Source organism: Puma concolor, chromosome A3, assembly GCF_028749965.1.
Source record: "Puma concolor isolate L17-30 chromosome A3, mPumCon1.1.hap2, whole genome shotgun sequence".
Lineage (NCBI taxonomy): Eukaryota > Metazoa > Chordata > Mammalia > Carnivora > Felidae > Puma > Puma concolor.
In genome coordinates, this window is record NC_141669.1 from 96,228,320 (window position 1) to 96,244,620 (window position 16,301).

At 41.5% G+C, this 16,301-nt stretch overlaps 1 protein-coding gene across 1 annotated transcript; it reads left to right on the forward strand.

The window, feature by feature from the left end:
• Positions 1-15: 15 nt before the first annotated feature.
• On the forward strand, positions 16-16,154 carry CRNKL1 (crooked neck pre-mRNA splicing factor 1). The gene is made up of 14 exons (XM_025932853.2): positions 16-146; positions 1,949-2,101; positions 3,138-3,229; positions 4,052-4,210; positions 4,931-5,097; positions 6,852-7,030; positions 8,177-8,347; positions 9,811-10,002; positions 10,723-10,782; positions 11,449-11,529; positions 12,307-12,546; positions 13,713-13,814; positions 14,257-14,505; positions 15,439-16,154. The coding sequence occupies exons 1-14, from the start codon at positions 96-98 to the stop codon at positions 15,604-15,606; spliced, it is 2,064 nt and encodes a 687-aa protein (XP_025788638.1). The 5' UTR covers positions 16-95; the 3' UTR covers positions 15,607-16,154.
• The last annotated feature ends 147 nt before the right edge of the window (positions 16,155-16,301 follow it).

A 16,301-nucleotide genomic window follows, 5' to 3' on the forward strand; every position in this document is an offset into this window, starting at 1 on the left:
GGGATCCCTGTTGTTGTCAGAACGCTTTGGGGTTCCGGCCAGCCTTCGGGCCTATTTTGGGGGTCCAGGTTGGCCTGAGGTCTGCTGCTGCAGCCATGGCGGCCTCCACCGCAGCCGGGAAACAGAGGATTCCCAAAGTGGCCAAGGTAGGCGACCGCGAGGGGATTTGTGGGAGGAGGCCCGGGAGAGGGGCTGTTCCAACCTCCGTGGGGCCTGCGGCGGGAGAGGGTGTGGTGCCAGGAGCAGGCCTACCCCGTGCGGGCCGAGGGGAAGGAGGAGGGGTCAGCCGGTGGTTGGGGACAGGCTTTTGTCACTCCTGAGCATTCCCGAGCCGTCGTGGCCTTCGTTTTGGGAGGTGTTTTTGTTGGGGAAGGAGTGGGGTCATTTGGCAGAAATTAGTGCGCTAGGAGCTGGGAAGCTATGATCTAACGCGGGCGACGAGCAGTGCTCAAATAAGACACGAGTTAGTGTAAAATTGCAACCTTGCCAAATGCTCTGCTGCAGCGTAGAATATGCCATGGAATAGTTGTGTGAGGGGTCTGCAGAGTAAACTTTGCCGGGGAAGTGATATTTAAGCTGACACTTGATGGCTGACAAGGAGTTAGCCCAGCAGATTGTTGAAGGAAAGAGAGGGCATGCGTTGTGTAGCGGCATTAAGTTAATTAAACAATAAATTTGATGTTATCTGGTATTTCCATGGGTGGCTGATACTTAGTGCTTAATACGTGACAGGCTTTGTCCTGAGCCTTTGCAGATGCCCTCACTCTAGTCTGTTTCTCCAACCCAGATGGCTCTCTTGAGCTTGTCCTTTACATACTCATTTAGACAATTCCCCGAGATAATGCGTATAAATCACATAGCACATTATCTGTGATTACATATGAGCTAGCATCATTTTGAGATTCCTCATGTGGCATTAAACAATTAATGTGTCTTATAATTCAATTCCATAAAATTTGATTCGTCACCAGTGGTCCAATAGAAATATAATGTGAGCTACGTTTGTAATTTAACTTTTCCTACAGCTACACTAAACAGTTAAGGGGCACCTAGGTGGCTCAGTTGATTAAGCATCCAACTTAGCTCAGGTCATGATCTCATGGTCTATGAGTTCAAGACCCGCATTGGGCTCTGTGCTTAACAGCTCAGCTCAGAGCCTGCTTCAGAGTCTGTATCTCCCTCTCTCTGCTCCTCCCTTGCTCGCTCGCTCAGTCTCTCTCAAAAATAAATAAATATTTTTAAAAAATGAAAAAAAAACAGTCAAAACAGGTGACATTAATTTAACTGTGTATTATCTTTAACTCTGTATCTCCAAGATATTGCTGTTTCATGTAATCAATATGGAAATTTTACTTCGATAGTTTTGTTTTTTTTCATGCTAAGTCTTCAAAATCCAGTTTATATTTTACCCTCACAGCCCATCTCTGTTTGGACTCACTGCATTAGCTCATGTCTGTTGTGTTGGGCAGTTCTAAGACCTCAAGAAACTTACAGTCTAATGATGGGAAGTTACTGAATATTATCTTTGATTTGAAATGCCATGAAAAACCAAACGCAACTTGAGACATTATCGTTCACCTGGGGCATTAATAGAAAAATTTTTTAAATAGAGGTTGTAACACTAGATAAGATGTGGCACACATCTTGATAAAACCTCTAGTGAGAATTTTACCTAAGGAACCTCAAAGTTTATTATTATACTAATCTAAAAGGGGACACTTGGTATTCTTGCTATCTTTTCTCTTAAGACTTACCTATGGCTTTGTAATAGATCCCATGCATAAGAAAGAAAACATTGTGTTTACTTTCATAGAGAAATGAAAACATGTTGTACAAAGAGAGCATCTGGTAATAATACTTAAAAAGTTCACACCCCCAAAAATATCTGTTTTCCTAACCTTGTGTGATGAGCATCTATTAAAAATGGAAACGTCTTCTGTCTTAAAAGGTGAAAAACAAAGCCCCGGCTGAGGTACAGATAACTGCCGAACAACTCTTAAGAGAAGCTAAAGAAAGAGAACTTGAGCTTCTTCCACCTCCACCTCAACAGAAGATCACAGATGAAGAAGAGTTAAATGATTACAAACTAAGGAAAAGGAAGGTCAGTCAAGGTGATACCTTCCAGTCAGTTAATAACATTGTCAGAGTTTGCAGAGTTCCTCATTGGTTAGAGAGGCAATAGCATAAGAATAGTTTATCGTTTCTAGCCCCATAAGTAGTGTGACTTCTGGTTACCAGATAATTGCATTTTGCTTAACTTTATAAAATATACCATGAATTATCTTTAAAAGTATAAAGAAATTAAATCCACCAGAGACATAATTTTTGGTAGTTTAAACAAAGAGGTGGTAGTTTAACAAGTGAAACATGTGACAGCTGTAAGGGGCTGGATTTAACCAAGGCCGCGTTGTGTACTCTACCACTTTCTGCAGTAGGATTTAAGACCTGGGAAAGAGCCATGAAAAGACTTGGGGATCTGACCTCCTTACCCTAGAATCCTCACTCTAGAGAGTAGTTTTAAACCACTAACCCTGTTGTATTTACTTACTAGTGATGTTTAAAGAGTGATGTATGAAATTTGGAGATGTTACTGAGAGGAGTGAAATAGTCAAAAACATTTTTATACTAGGAATAAGTATAGAGTATATTAAAGGATCAGTTAGTTATTATCAGTTATAAGAGAAGATATCAACAACTTTGCTAATAATTCTGTACATCTAAAGTTTTTCTCTTTGTTTGCATGTAAGACTTTAAAGAAACACTTGAGATTATAACCTTCGTTATGAGTTTCTTATTTCCCAAGGATTCCAGGATGTAATTTCTCCTAAATAACAACAAAATGAATAAATCTTTTTAGAACAGAATTAATGGAGTCACCTGGGTGGCTCAGTCGATTAAGTGTCGGGCTCTTGATTTCGGCTCACGTCATGATCTCACAGTTTGTGGGATCAAGCCCCATGTCAGGCTCTGTGTTGACAGCATGGTGCCTGCTTGGGATTTTCTCTCTGTCCCCCTTCTTTCTCTCTCTCAAACAAATAAATAAACATTTTTAAAAAAGAACAGGATTAATGGACAAATGAAGATGTCATTTTTACTTATTTTTCCCTTCAATTTGACCCTTTTATCCCTTCCTCTAGACTTTTGAAGATAACATAAGAAAAAACAGAACTGTGATTAGTAACTGGATAAAATATGCACAATGGGAAGAGAGTCTAAAGGAGATTCAAAGGTAAAATTACTGAGTGTATAGTTTCATATATAAAGATGTAAGTTAAGAGACAGAAAAGAAATAGGAAAAGGTAAAGCATGAGTGAAAAAGACTGTACCTCTGGTAGTAATTTTCTAAATTGTTCTGTGGAACCCTAGTGTCCTTTGAGGGGCCTCAGAGGCACTATGGTAGGAGAGTCCTGGGGGGACCACAGAGGAGATGCTCTAGGTGGGTGTCACCACCAGCACACACTCTACAGTCAGAGAAATGCAGTTTCTTCTGCTTTCTCTGTATTCGGATTCTTTTAAATAAAAATCGTTCCTCCAAAAACTGCTGACCAACAAAATACAAGTCACCACCTGGCTCTTCCTATTGCCCAGCCTTTCTGCACTCTCCTGGCATGGCACACCCACTGCCCCTGCCGTGCCTGTGTACTCGCCACTCCTGAGGACACAGTGTCTCTTTGCCCTACACTAGGCTCTTCTCTTCTGCCTGGAACGAGCACCCCTGCTCGCCCACCTTGGCTTCTGGAGCTTTCCTCAACTTCTCAACTCTGGAGTTACCTATTATTTAGCCTTTTGCACTAGATATTTTTATTCTCTTTTGCTTCCTGATGTAAAGCTTGATTATAACATTTACTATATTGCATTGTAATTACATTCATGTCTGTCTTTCTCTAAGAGTCTGTAGCTTCCTGAAAACCTGTCTTTTCACTTTTATATGCCCAAAACCTGGCTCATGGTGGACACCTGATAAAATAGCAGGGCACCGCAGGTGGTTTGAAATCGTTGCCACATATGTTGTGTGTGCTACTTTGACATTCTCCAAATCTGGCTTCTTAAGGGCTCGATCCATATACGAACGTGCTTTAGATGTAGACTACCGAAATATTACACTCTGGCTGAAATATGCAGAAATGGAAATGAAGAATCGCCAGGTCAACCATGCCCGAAATATCTGGGACCGGGCCATAACAACTCTGCCTCGAGTCAACCAGTTCTGGTAGGTTTCTCATCTACTGAAGCAGCTTTTTGTAAGCTAGAAAAGTTCTGCCTTGGGGTGCCTGGGTGGCACAGTCGGTTAAGCGTCCGACTTCAGCCAGGTCACGATCTCGCGGTCCGTGAGTTCGAGCCCCGCGTCAGGCTCTGGGCTGATGGCTCAGAGCCTGGAGCCTGTTTCCGATTCTGTGTCTCCCTCTCTCTCTCTGCCCCTCCCCCGTTCATGCTCTGTCTCTCTCTGTCCCAAAAATAAATAAACGTTGAAAAAAAAAAAAAAATTAAAAAAAAAAAAGAAAAGTTCTGCCTTTCTGTGCATTTATTTTATTTCTGTAGTTGTAATCGTATATATTTAGTTTACGTCCTACTTTTTCTTTAAACATTCTGTAAGTGCTTTTTCATGTCTGTAGTATGTAGTATGTAGTCATAATCACAATGTATAAAGCTTGTGTAATCAAAACTAAAATTTGGGTTGTAATCTTTTATATGTAAGAAATATCTTGTTGAACTAAGCAATTTTTTAAGAAAAAATTACCTTTTTTTCCTATGGTTCATCCTTGCAGATCTGTATTTTGATAAGAAACCATGTTCGATTTAGCTGTTGGGGAACATAAAGGCCTAAGTCTTCTTCACATTTAACAAAGTTAAAACTACAAATGCTGGAGATTATTTTCTTTCCCTAAGTCATTTTGACAATGACCCATATTTTTGGATGTTTTTATTAAAGGTACAAGTACACGTACATGGAAGAGATGTTGGGGAACATTGCTGGCGCCCGGCAGGTGTTTGAGCGCTGGATGGAGTGGCAGCCTGAGGAGCAAGCCTGGCACTCCTACATCAACTTTGAGCTACGATACAAAGAGGTGGATCGGGCCCGCACCATTTACGAGCGATATATCCTTCCAGCCAGTCCGAGTGGCGCTGTTACTGTCCTGGGTGCCACTCGTCCCATGGAGGTGCAGTCACGGTCTGGGCGTAGGGACAGTCGTTAATGTGGTCATGGTGTGGGCGCATGGACGGTCATTAACATGGGCCGGGAACGAAAGATGCAAGTTCAGCCAGCTTCGTAAGCTACGTATATATTTTCTAGAGACACAGGACAGTCCGAATAAAAGTTCGTAGTCTGGGTAATTGAGCTTTTTTCCAGTGAAACTTTGGGTTTGTTTATATTTTGGCGTTAATGCTGTGGTTCCTTGTGGAAAGTGACACACCAAGGCTCTGGCTCCTGTAGCCAGTCCTGTTTCTCCAGGGTTTTTTTCCTAGGTTTTTCTAGGGTGTTTGTCATTAGCAGCACTACCGGAGGCCCCGCCAAAGGATGGAGACCAGAGGGAAACAGAGTGTATTGCAAGAAGCTCTGCTCCGGGGCCAGCTGGATGGGTTCGAGTCCCTTCTCTGGCATGTGTTAGTGGGGCAGCCTCAGATGAGTCAGTTAACACTTCTGAACCTTGTTTTCTCTGAAACAAGAATGAAAATGAAATAGAATCTGCCAAGATTAGCTGTGTTTCAGGTTAAAATTATAATCTGTATAGGGTGGTGGGTAGTGTGTGTGCATGTGCCTGGTTTGTGTGTGGGTACGTGCATGCATGTGCGCCCGTGTACATATTTTGCTTAGGAACAGTGATTTGGTATTTGCAAATTAAGTGGTAAGAGTGACTTCAATGAACGTAAATACCAGGATAAACAAAAATCAACTTTAATATGTAATTTTAAGGTCTCCATTACCTCTGCACATTTTAATATCAGTTTAACGGAAGCTTTTATGACACTTGTTATGTGCCAGGCCTTGCTGGAAGCACTTTACAAATATCACCATTCAGTCCTCAGGACAGCGCTGAGCACAGGATCTACTTGAGTGTGCAGTATGGGAAATCCAGGCGGAAGTGGCTAAGCAGCGAGGTCAGGGTCTCGCAGGTGGTGGTAGAGGTGGGCTCAGAGCCCAGCCGCAGCTTCTGAGCCTTTGCTCTTAACATCATTGTCATATTTGAAGGTGTTACTACTTTGGAAGTCACGATTTCCTCAAGCAAGGTAGAAGAAAAATAAGATACATCCTATTAAGAAATAAAATGGTAATTTAAAACTTTCTTAATGTCAACTACATTTCAGTTAAAAAATAAAGCAAAACCTTTCTCTTCTGACTCTAGTTAGCAGTTTTGTTTTTGTGCTTTTTTTTTCTTAATCATTAATTCAAACATTAACATTACTGAGCATATAATACAGTAGGTGCCATTCATTGAGCACATTCTTTTGGTCCAAATCTGCTAAGAGCTTTATACCCATTTCCTCCTTTAAGGCCAACAGTCATCTAGTGAGGTTTGGTTGGTGGTCTTTTTCTCTATTTACAGATGGTAATGCTTGAGTCTTGGACAATTTAATGACTTATTCAGGATGGCATTGATAAACAGGCTTCAGGTGTTTCACTTCTCCACACTCACTTGTACCCATTACTGAAGTACTGAATCAGCACTGGAGGAAGTCGGGTGAACAAGACACGGCCCTCTCCTAGAGGTTACAGATTAGTGTTTCTTTGCCTTTGCCCATGTTTTATCAACCCTATCATTGTAGTTAGCGTTGTTGGGGGTTTGGGTTTGGTGGGTTTTTTTTTTTTAAGCCTCATTGTCTTGCGTAGTATTTCCTTAAGTCCCCTGAACTTGTTCTCGTGCACCCTGATGTTAAGAATTGGATCAAGTATGCCCGCTTTGAAGAAAAACATGGTTATTTTGCCCATGCACGGAAAGTGTACGAGAGAGCCGTTGAATTCTTTGGAGATGAACATATGGATGAACACCTTTATGTTGCCTTTGCCAAATTTGAAGAAAATCAGAAAGAAGTAAGTACACTTGAAGAACTCAATTACATTGCATAACAGCCTAGGAAACATGACTTATTGTGCACGCTGAGTTCACATCCATCTTACCCTTGGAAAAAATGTTTTCAAATCTCTAAAAGAAAACAGTATATGTTTGTGGCTTAGCTGCAGATTGGGAGCCAAGCGATTATAAATTGTATTAAACTGTCCTAATTGTGTTGTGCTTTGCTTGAAAATTAAGCTTTTGTATCAATGATAAGAATATTATGTGTAAACTGAGAATTCGTCATTTGGTCTCCACACTAAAGGGCTCTACAGGTAATAAACCTGGAAAACAAAAGCCCAGAGCGCTTAGAGAACAGAAGTTGAAAGGAAAACAAAGATTGCCCCACAAATAAGTCAGTTCTATTCTTATACATGGAAATAATTCTTTAAAGTAACTTAAATACTACAATCGAGCGAGATGCACTGAGGTCCAAATGCAGGGCCTTACACTTATCGTGATAAGGACTTCAGATCCTGTCCCAGGGCCAGTGGGAAGTGTGAAGGGTGTTAAGCAGAAGAGTGGTAGGACAGGATTTATATTCGAAGGAAAGTCTCTAGCTTATTTGTGGAGATCATATTGGGAAGAAGGTGGCAGAAGGGGAAGTGAGGAGGCTTTTGAAGTGGTCCAGGGAAGAAATGCAGATGGCTTGGGTGTAGGGAGGAAGCGAAGGGCTCTGTTGCAGAGACAGATGTGGCAGGGCTCGTTGAAGTAGTGAATGTGGGGAATGAGGAAAGGAGAAGAATCAAGGAGGACCCAGGAGGTTTGGGGCTTGAGCAAGTGCATGACTGTAGGTGTTGCTTACCAGGACTGGGAAGACAGAGGTATCCAGGTTTGGTGTGAGAAACAGGAGGTCAGTTTTGGACCTGTTTATTCTGAGATGCACGCTGACATCCGACCGACAACCTTAGGTAGACAGTATTAAATATGGAGCTCAAAGGAGAGTGCCAGTCTGTCCTGACTGAAATGAATACTCTCAACAAGAGGGAGAAGAAAAGTCTTTATTTTGGACACTTTGAGACCTCAGAATCTACCAAGCAATGTATTCTGTCATAATTACTTTCCACGTTGTGAGTAAAATGAGGATACTGTGTTGTAGAAATAATCATCCTGTCTGCTTTTAGTTTGAAAGGGTACGGGTCATCTACAAGTATGCCCTGGATAGGATTTCAAAGCAGGAGGCCCAAGAACTCTTTAAAAATTATACCATCTTCGAGAAGAAATTTGGTGATAGGCGGGGTATTGAAGACATCATTGTGAGCAAGCGAAGATTCCAGTATGAGGAAGAGGTGAAGGTGAGTGCTGGCATGGACGCTGAACTATGTGGGTAACTATAGCAGCTACAGTAAAGCGAGGGCTAGCAAGGGAGAGCTTGCAGGAATCATGCCCTTGGTGATGTGTCCCCAGTAATTGGCAGCTGTTTTAATAGGAATAAGCAGGACTGATGGAAAAGGCCAGCAAGCACAACTCAGGTTTGCTCTGCCACTCACATGTTGATTGCTGGTTGTGCACTGTAGAACCTGAGCAGAAATTGAGAATCCATTTGGGGAGTCTGGGTGGCTCAGTTGGTTAAGCATCTGACTTCAGCTCAGGTCATGATCTCCTAGTTCGTGGGTTTGTTCGAGCCCTGTGTCAGGCTCTGTGCTGACAGCTTGGAGCCTGGAGCCTGCTTTGGATTCTGTGTCTCCTTCTCTCTGCCCCACGTCTGCTCACACTCTGACTCCCTTTCTCCCTCTCTCTCTCCTCCCTCCCTCTCTCCCTCCCTCTCTCTCTCCCTCCCTCTCTCCCTCTTTCTCTCTCTCTCACTCACTCAAATTAAATAAACATTAAAATTAGGAATCCATTTGAACTCATTTCTGAAGAAGGAAGACTCAGAGATTTAGCCAAACTCAGAGATTTGAGTTTTTGTACACTCCCTTTTAGCTTAACTGCTTGAACAAAAAATGTAGATAGATAAAGTTCCATTCTCATCTCTTCACATGTAATGTACGGTTTTGATTTGAATTCAAGATCGTAGCATTTTCCTTTACCGGTCTGCTGTATATCTAAAATATTTTGCTTAGTCAAATTAATTAGGATATGGCCAAACAAAAGGCTGAATCTGGTGTTAAATGAGGTCAGCAAGATATGTTCAAGATAAATGACTATTAACTGAAAAGAGCAGGTGTCACAATTGTGACCATGGTTATAATTCCACTGTAATTTTGGGACACCTGGGTGGCTCAGTCAGTTAAGCGTCCAACTCCAGGTTTCAGCTCAGGTCATGATCTCACAATCATGGGATCGAGCCCTCCTCGGGCTCCTCACTGAGAGCTCAGAGCCTGCTTGGGATTCTGTCTCTCCTCTCTCTGCCCCTCCCTCACTCATGCTCACTCTCTCTCAAAATAAATAAATAAACTTTAATTCCCCTGTAATTTTAAATCTAGACATAATGATACGCAGTCACATATGTAAACAAAAACATTTATAATAGGCATTTAATTATTGAGTACTTCTCTTGGGGCTGGTGTTTGTATATGAAAGCAACCTTGCTCTGAGACACCTGGCTAATAATCTCCCCTCTATATTTCTTTTTCTTTTCTATTTATAAAATCTCAGTCATTTTTGTTTGTTTGTTTTAATGAGATAGGATGAGGAATCTAGAAAAACAGTTGCTAAAATATAAGAAGGCAATCTAGTGTCTTCTTTTACCCTCATGGAGTCCAGCAAGTGTAGCTCTTGGTTTGATTTTTGTTCATTAAACTTGGCATCTTTCTAGGCTAATCCACACAATTACGATGCGTGGTTTGACTACTTGCGCTTGGTGGAAAGTGATGCCGAAGCAGAAACTGTTCGAGAAGTGTATGAAAGAGCCATTGCCAATGTGCCACCCATTCAAGAGAAGCGGCACTGGAAGCGCTACATCTATCTGTGGGTCAACTATGCGCTCTATGAGGAATTGGAGGCAAAGGTAAAAAACGGAATCCCACATCAGCTGTTGATGGCTGTCTCAGCCCTGCGTGTACAGCTTGGCCACAGCTCAGCCACCGTGGGTGGTAACTGATATTTACAGTCCCAGAAACAGGAATTTAGTTTTAGGTTCTCAGCCATACAGTTACGTATTCTCTCTGTAACCTTTTAAACTCTGTATACCTGTTGTGGGTACAGGTAAGGTTTTTTTGTTGTTGTTCCGTCGTATGTTGTCTTTTAAACCTGAGGCACAAGAAGATTAGTACTTGGACTTGAAAGGGAACAATGAACCAGTCCTTAGCTTAATTTCATATCATACCCTGTATTGTCTCATCAGTAGGGATCACAGCTAGATTGCACATCTTTGTTTTTAGTAAAGATCAAGTGGGATTTTCAGAAATCAGTTGTGTAAATTAATTGGGAAAGATTAGCTTTCTACTGTGGAGACTATAAAACATCTTTGTTTCTTTGTGCTATCAGGCGAAAAGCCTTTCTACAGAGAAGCTCTCAGAGTTTGATGGCTATATTGTTGGTGATTCTTTAACCAAAGTTTGATGGCTAAAGGTAGTTCAGTTTTGATCATAAATGATTAAATCAGAGTTTGAAAATAGCAGCTTGCAAAAACATATTCAGTGTTGGGGGTATACATTTTTACTAATATCAGTAGAAAGTATTAGTAACAGACTTCAATATTTTGTGAAAATTTCTTATCCTAATACAGGATCCCGAGAGGACGAGACAGGTATATCAAGCTTCTTTGGAATTAATCCCTCATAAAAAGGTATGTTTGCTATAAGTGTTCTATTCCAAACTGTCGAAATCCTACTTCTGTTTCTCGCGAGTAATACTTACTGTTTGAATAGTTTGCTGTGCTAGGCTCAAGTGAGAACCGGGTATGCTCCTTGCCTCAGAAAACACCTTACAGTCTAGTTGAGAGGACAGCCTGTGTTGTGATAATACAGATAATATAGAAATTCATAGGAGGATGGAGGAAGATGCACATCCAGAGAGCACACAGCACGTGCAGGAAACAACAAACAGGTGTTTGTTGGCATCCGAGTGGACATATGCATGCCTGGGTGAACACCTGGTGCATGTTTTGGAAATGGTTGAGACGTTATCTCTGCCCTACTTCCCAGCATGAGAAACAAGTAGAGATCTTGGCTGAGTTACCTTCTAGACTAGAGGTGGTGTGTTCTCTCTGCTCACCAGCATACGCACAAAACACCAGGGGCTGCAGGACCATGCAGTGCAATAAAGTACCTGGATTCCTGTTTGTAACTTTTATGAAATAAACATCCTATTTGCTTAAAAACAAGAAAACACGTCTGTCTTTGCTCTGAATATGTAGGGAAATCTAATCGCATGTGGCCTTTTATTAAATTTTTGACATACTTCAGTGTCATTGAAATGACTCTCTTAGGTGTTTTGTGCTTTTGTTTTCTAGTTCACATTTGCCAAGATGTGGTTACTATACGCACAATTTGAAATAAGACAGAAAAATTTACCATTTGCCAGAAGAGCTTTGGTGAGTAAAGAAAGGATCGAGATGCATCATTGACTTCTATGAGAAGAAAATTAAATCACAGTGCCTACAAGTTGGACAGTTCCTACTAAGAATGCCACAGAATTGTTCTGCCTTTATAGCCTGAGACATGTCAGAAAATGCATGGCCTTTGAAGAAGGATTAGGTGAAAATGTAAATTAATATTGGAAGCTTTATCTGTAGCTCCCAGTTACCAGATCTTTACTCAGACTGGAAAGATCTGATCTTAGTTCACATTAGGTCTTAAATCAGCTCTTTAATAGACTGATGTGCAAAATTCAGGGGTGTTACATGCACCTTCCTCTTAACAGTTATTCTGAAGTGTCTTGATAGGATTAAATACTGTGTATAAATGCAGTTATCCTTCTACTAGCCACTCTTGCCCTGGCTGTGGGCAGCAAGGCAGATTTCATTCTATGATTACCATTTCACTTATGGGACGTTTATCCATTTGACGTCCATATTCCCTACATGCTCCTGAGGTACTAAGTAAAATCCAGAGTACTTGTGCAGACAGTTCTGAAACACCCTCTTGCTGAACAGGCCCCAATGGGCATAGGCCCTCTTGACTGGTGGGGGAAGTAGAGGGTTTCCATTGCCCTTCTGTCAAGAACCAGTGTGGACATTGTGATACCACAGAGGGAAAGAGTGGCTTGTCATGTTCTTCTGAAACAGAGAACAGTTGTTGGGATAGGTTGGTGATGTCTGTGCACAGATTGAACCCACATATCCCAGTGATTTGGTCATTTTGTTTTCCAGGGAACTTCCATAGGCAAATGCCCAAAGAACAAGTTATTTAAAGGTTACATAGAATTGGAGCTGCAGCTTCGAGAATTTGACAGATGCCGGAAGCTTTATGAGAAGTTCTTGGAATTTGGACCTGAAAATTGTACCTCTTGGATTAAGTTTGCAGAGTTAGAGACAATCCTTGGTGATATTGAGAGAGCCCGGGCAATCTATGAGTTAGCCATCAGTCAGCCACGCTTAGACATGCCGGAGGTGAGGATCTCGAGTTGAATATAATCTTTTTTTAGATACTTCTCCAGCATTGCTTTAGATAACCATCTAAATGTGTGTGCATTTCACATTATAAAGGTAAATTTACTTGTAGTCTTGTCTGCTCAGATTAGTTCTTTCTGTGTGGGAGATAGCAGAAGAAGGATTGGGGTGAGGGGACCCTCAAGTAGGATACCAGGGCCCAGAACCCCATTGTGACACCAGGATGAGTTGGGATATAATAGGGTTTGTGACTGGCTCTCTGCCTCCTTTCCTCAAACAGAAAGCTAACTAAAGGGATGGAAACAGGCAGCAGGCAGCCCCATCTGGAGAACTGGAAGTTGAGACTGCACATCCCCAGATTCTCCTAGCACAGTTTTGCCCAGATCAGGCCAGCAAAAGAAGCTGTATGTAAAGCAGGATATTCCTGGAATTACTACTGCCACTGTTCTGCCTGCCACAGGACCTGAAATCATCCCTTCCATATTTAAACTTGAGCCACGAGGTGGCGCCAAACCACAGCTAGCACCATGTGAATCTCCCAGGAGCCACTGAAATCACCCAGCCCTTTTATTAGTCTTGCCCTAATGTGACTCTGCATTTTATGGCTTGGGCTCCACCAGCCGCACTAGGTCAGGGCCTTATGTGTTACTGGTTCCATCGGTTGGCCTCAGCTCCCAGGCATCCAGGCTACATGTGACTACATCCTTGTTCCCTGACAGGCCGTACCTAGCAGGTGGGCTGCTGCTTACTGAATAGTTGTTGAAGTGAATTCAGACATATGAAGGAATTTACAGTGGAGGTAAGAACAGTATATCCTGGCCTAGGCATGTCCCTGGCAACGTCAGTTGTATGTGACAGGATCTTGGCAATGTCTGGGAGACTTGGCAAGTCTCTGAGCTTTTTGTGGTAAGTCCAGCATTTGAAAAACTCTGAAAGAGAATCCACAAATGAATCCAAAGCCTTTTATCTCATAATGTAGAATTGTAGCCAAATTTCAGCTTGTAAATGCCAGTATTTTTATTGTGTCCACATGCTGCCTAGTCTTTAATTGTTCATAGAAATCCTAGGTTTCTGGATGTCCTAGGTTGGAGTGGCAGTTAAGCTCAGCTTTGGCTAGGGACATGTTGCTCTTTAAATGTCAAGACTGACTAAGTTCTCTTTATTAGGTGCTTTGGAAATCATATATTGACTTTGAAATTGAGCAGGAAGAAACTGAAAGAACACGAAATCTTTACCGACGATTGCTTCAGCGAACACAGCATGTCAAGGTATCCTGCACTCTGTCGATGATCTTTGATTTTGCTTAAATCAGCAGTCCTGAAGGAGATACTTTATTTCTGTGTTTTAAGTGTTCTGTTTTGGTTTTGTTTTTAATGATTTCCTTGCTTTTAGAAGGTGCCCGTGAGTCTCAGAGGACTTTGCAATATAAAGCTTATACCAAGTCAGTATTTATACTGCATGGGAATAACTTCAGTATCACAGGATTTAATAAAAAGTTCAGCTCTTTTCAGGATTTTAAGACTCTTTCAAACTTACTTGGATATAGAAGCAGACTGCTTCAGCATTATTGAAACATATAATTAGTGTGTTCTTTGGAATCCTATTAGTATGTTCAGATATCATTAACTACAAATTCATGTTATTGTTACTGCGTGAATGTTTTCTGGGTGACATGGTTATTAATTTGGTTCTATAATAATTTTTCATAAGGTATGGATCAGCTTTGCCCAGTTTGAGCTGTCTTCAGGGAAAGAAGGAAGTTTGGCTAAATGCAGACAAATTTATGAAGAGGCTAACAAAACCATGAGAAACTGCGAAGAAAAGGAAGAGAGACTTATGTTGCTGGAATCATGGCGAAGCTTTGAAGATGAATTTGGAACAGTATCAGATAAGGAGAGAGTAGACAAACTCATGCCAGAGAAAGTCAAGAAAAGAAGAAAGGTCCAGGCTGATGATGGGGTAAGAACTGAGCCCTCGGAGCTGGTCATCTCCTGTCAGATGAGCGAAAATGCATCTGACTTTGAATTTGTACTTTTATGTGCCATTTACAAGAGACAGCCTGGAGTAGAAGACAGTTGTAGTCTGGCTACCATGGAAGCAGAGAGCAGGGTGTATGGTCCACCCAAGGCTAGAGAATAGGAGACAGTTGGCAAAGGCCTCTTGGAGGTTGTTGATTCCAGGAACTGCATGTAGTGTGGTATTTCTGGAACATTAAGCAGGAGGTCAGAGTGGAGGGAAATGAAATTCAACTTCTAAGTCGGACCCAATCCAGAGGCTTTGCAAGCTGTAGGCAGACGCTTCTGCACAAAATGACACGCCCCAGTAGTTGGCATCTCCCGCAGGCATACTCGAGGAGCTTAGATTAGAGGAAATCTGTCGGGAGGCTGTTGTAAGCAAGTGATGGTACAGGCTGGAACTACAGTGACCTTTAGGAAGCCAAATCAGTGACTGACTGGAGATGGGCAGTAAGGACAGGGAGTCGGAATAGTGCACAGATTTATAGCTCTCACTACCAGGTAAACATGAAGTAAGTCTTTAAAAATTTAAAATCTTAGAAGACTGAAAGATGGAGAAGGAGACACAGAGTATCTTCTTGATTGACTACAGAGGAGCTGTGCTTTGATCTTTAGGATCTTCTTCCACTGGTTTTTAGCTGTCCACGAGCTCCCCTTGCAGCAACACCAACCCCACAGCTACTCGTTCACTCCCGATCTTGCAGGCCCAGCCCTTGTTCTTGCTGTGATGGGCTTTGATGTTGTTTCATAAGATGAACATGAGATGAATTTGAACTCTGGGTTTGGCAGTGAAAATTCTCCACTTTAAAGTAACTGCAGTTGGGTATTTCAGCCATGTGTTGCCTTATCTTTTCATTGTTTTACTTTTTGTCTGTAGTCTGATGCAGGCTGGGAAGAGTACTATGATTACATCTTTCCCGAAGATGCTGCCAACCAACCCAACCTCAAGCTCCTGGCCATGGCCAAACTTTGGAAGAAACAGCAACAGGAAAAGGAGGCTGCTGAGCAAGACCCAGATAAGGACATTGATGAGAGTGAATCCTGATGTCCTTGTTCATATTGAGAAGTGTGTTACTATTTTTATAAATTAATAGTTTGGAACTGTTGTGACTCCTGTAAGTTTTTGTATATTTCACCAGTAATGAATTGATTGGAATCTTTGATAGCTACTTTTTGAATAATTTTTAAAATGCTGTTGGCTTAGGGGTTGCAAGTAATTTTTATAACTGCTGGATTTATCAGTCCAAACATTTGTCTACATCATGCATTAGGAAATCTAATTGAGGTAATGCTTAGCATCTATTTTAGATGGACCTGCAGACTTTTGAAAGTCTTTTTCTAGTTTTCAAGTTATGTTCTACAGTAACTTGTAAGGTATGGTTTTTTCATGCTTGTCTTCATAAATATATTTCATGCACTCATCTGAAACCTGTAACTTTTTCCTGTCTTCAGAGTTACACAGACTTGAGTTCCATTCCCAGCTCTGCCACTTAGTGATAAATAACTGAACCTTTATTTTTAGTTTCTTTACTCATAAAATGAGCTTCTGCCACTCATTTTGAAGATAAAATTAGAAAAGGAACATACCTGGTACATAGTGAGTGTTAAGTGTTCATTCCAAGCCACTTTCCTAAATCCCTTCCTTCTGTCCTTGTAGAATTGAATGTGCTTGAATTTAACATCTAAACACCCTTGGCTTCTTAACAGTGGCCATTTTTGCTACCTGCTTTTGAAAACACT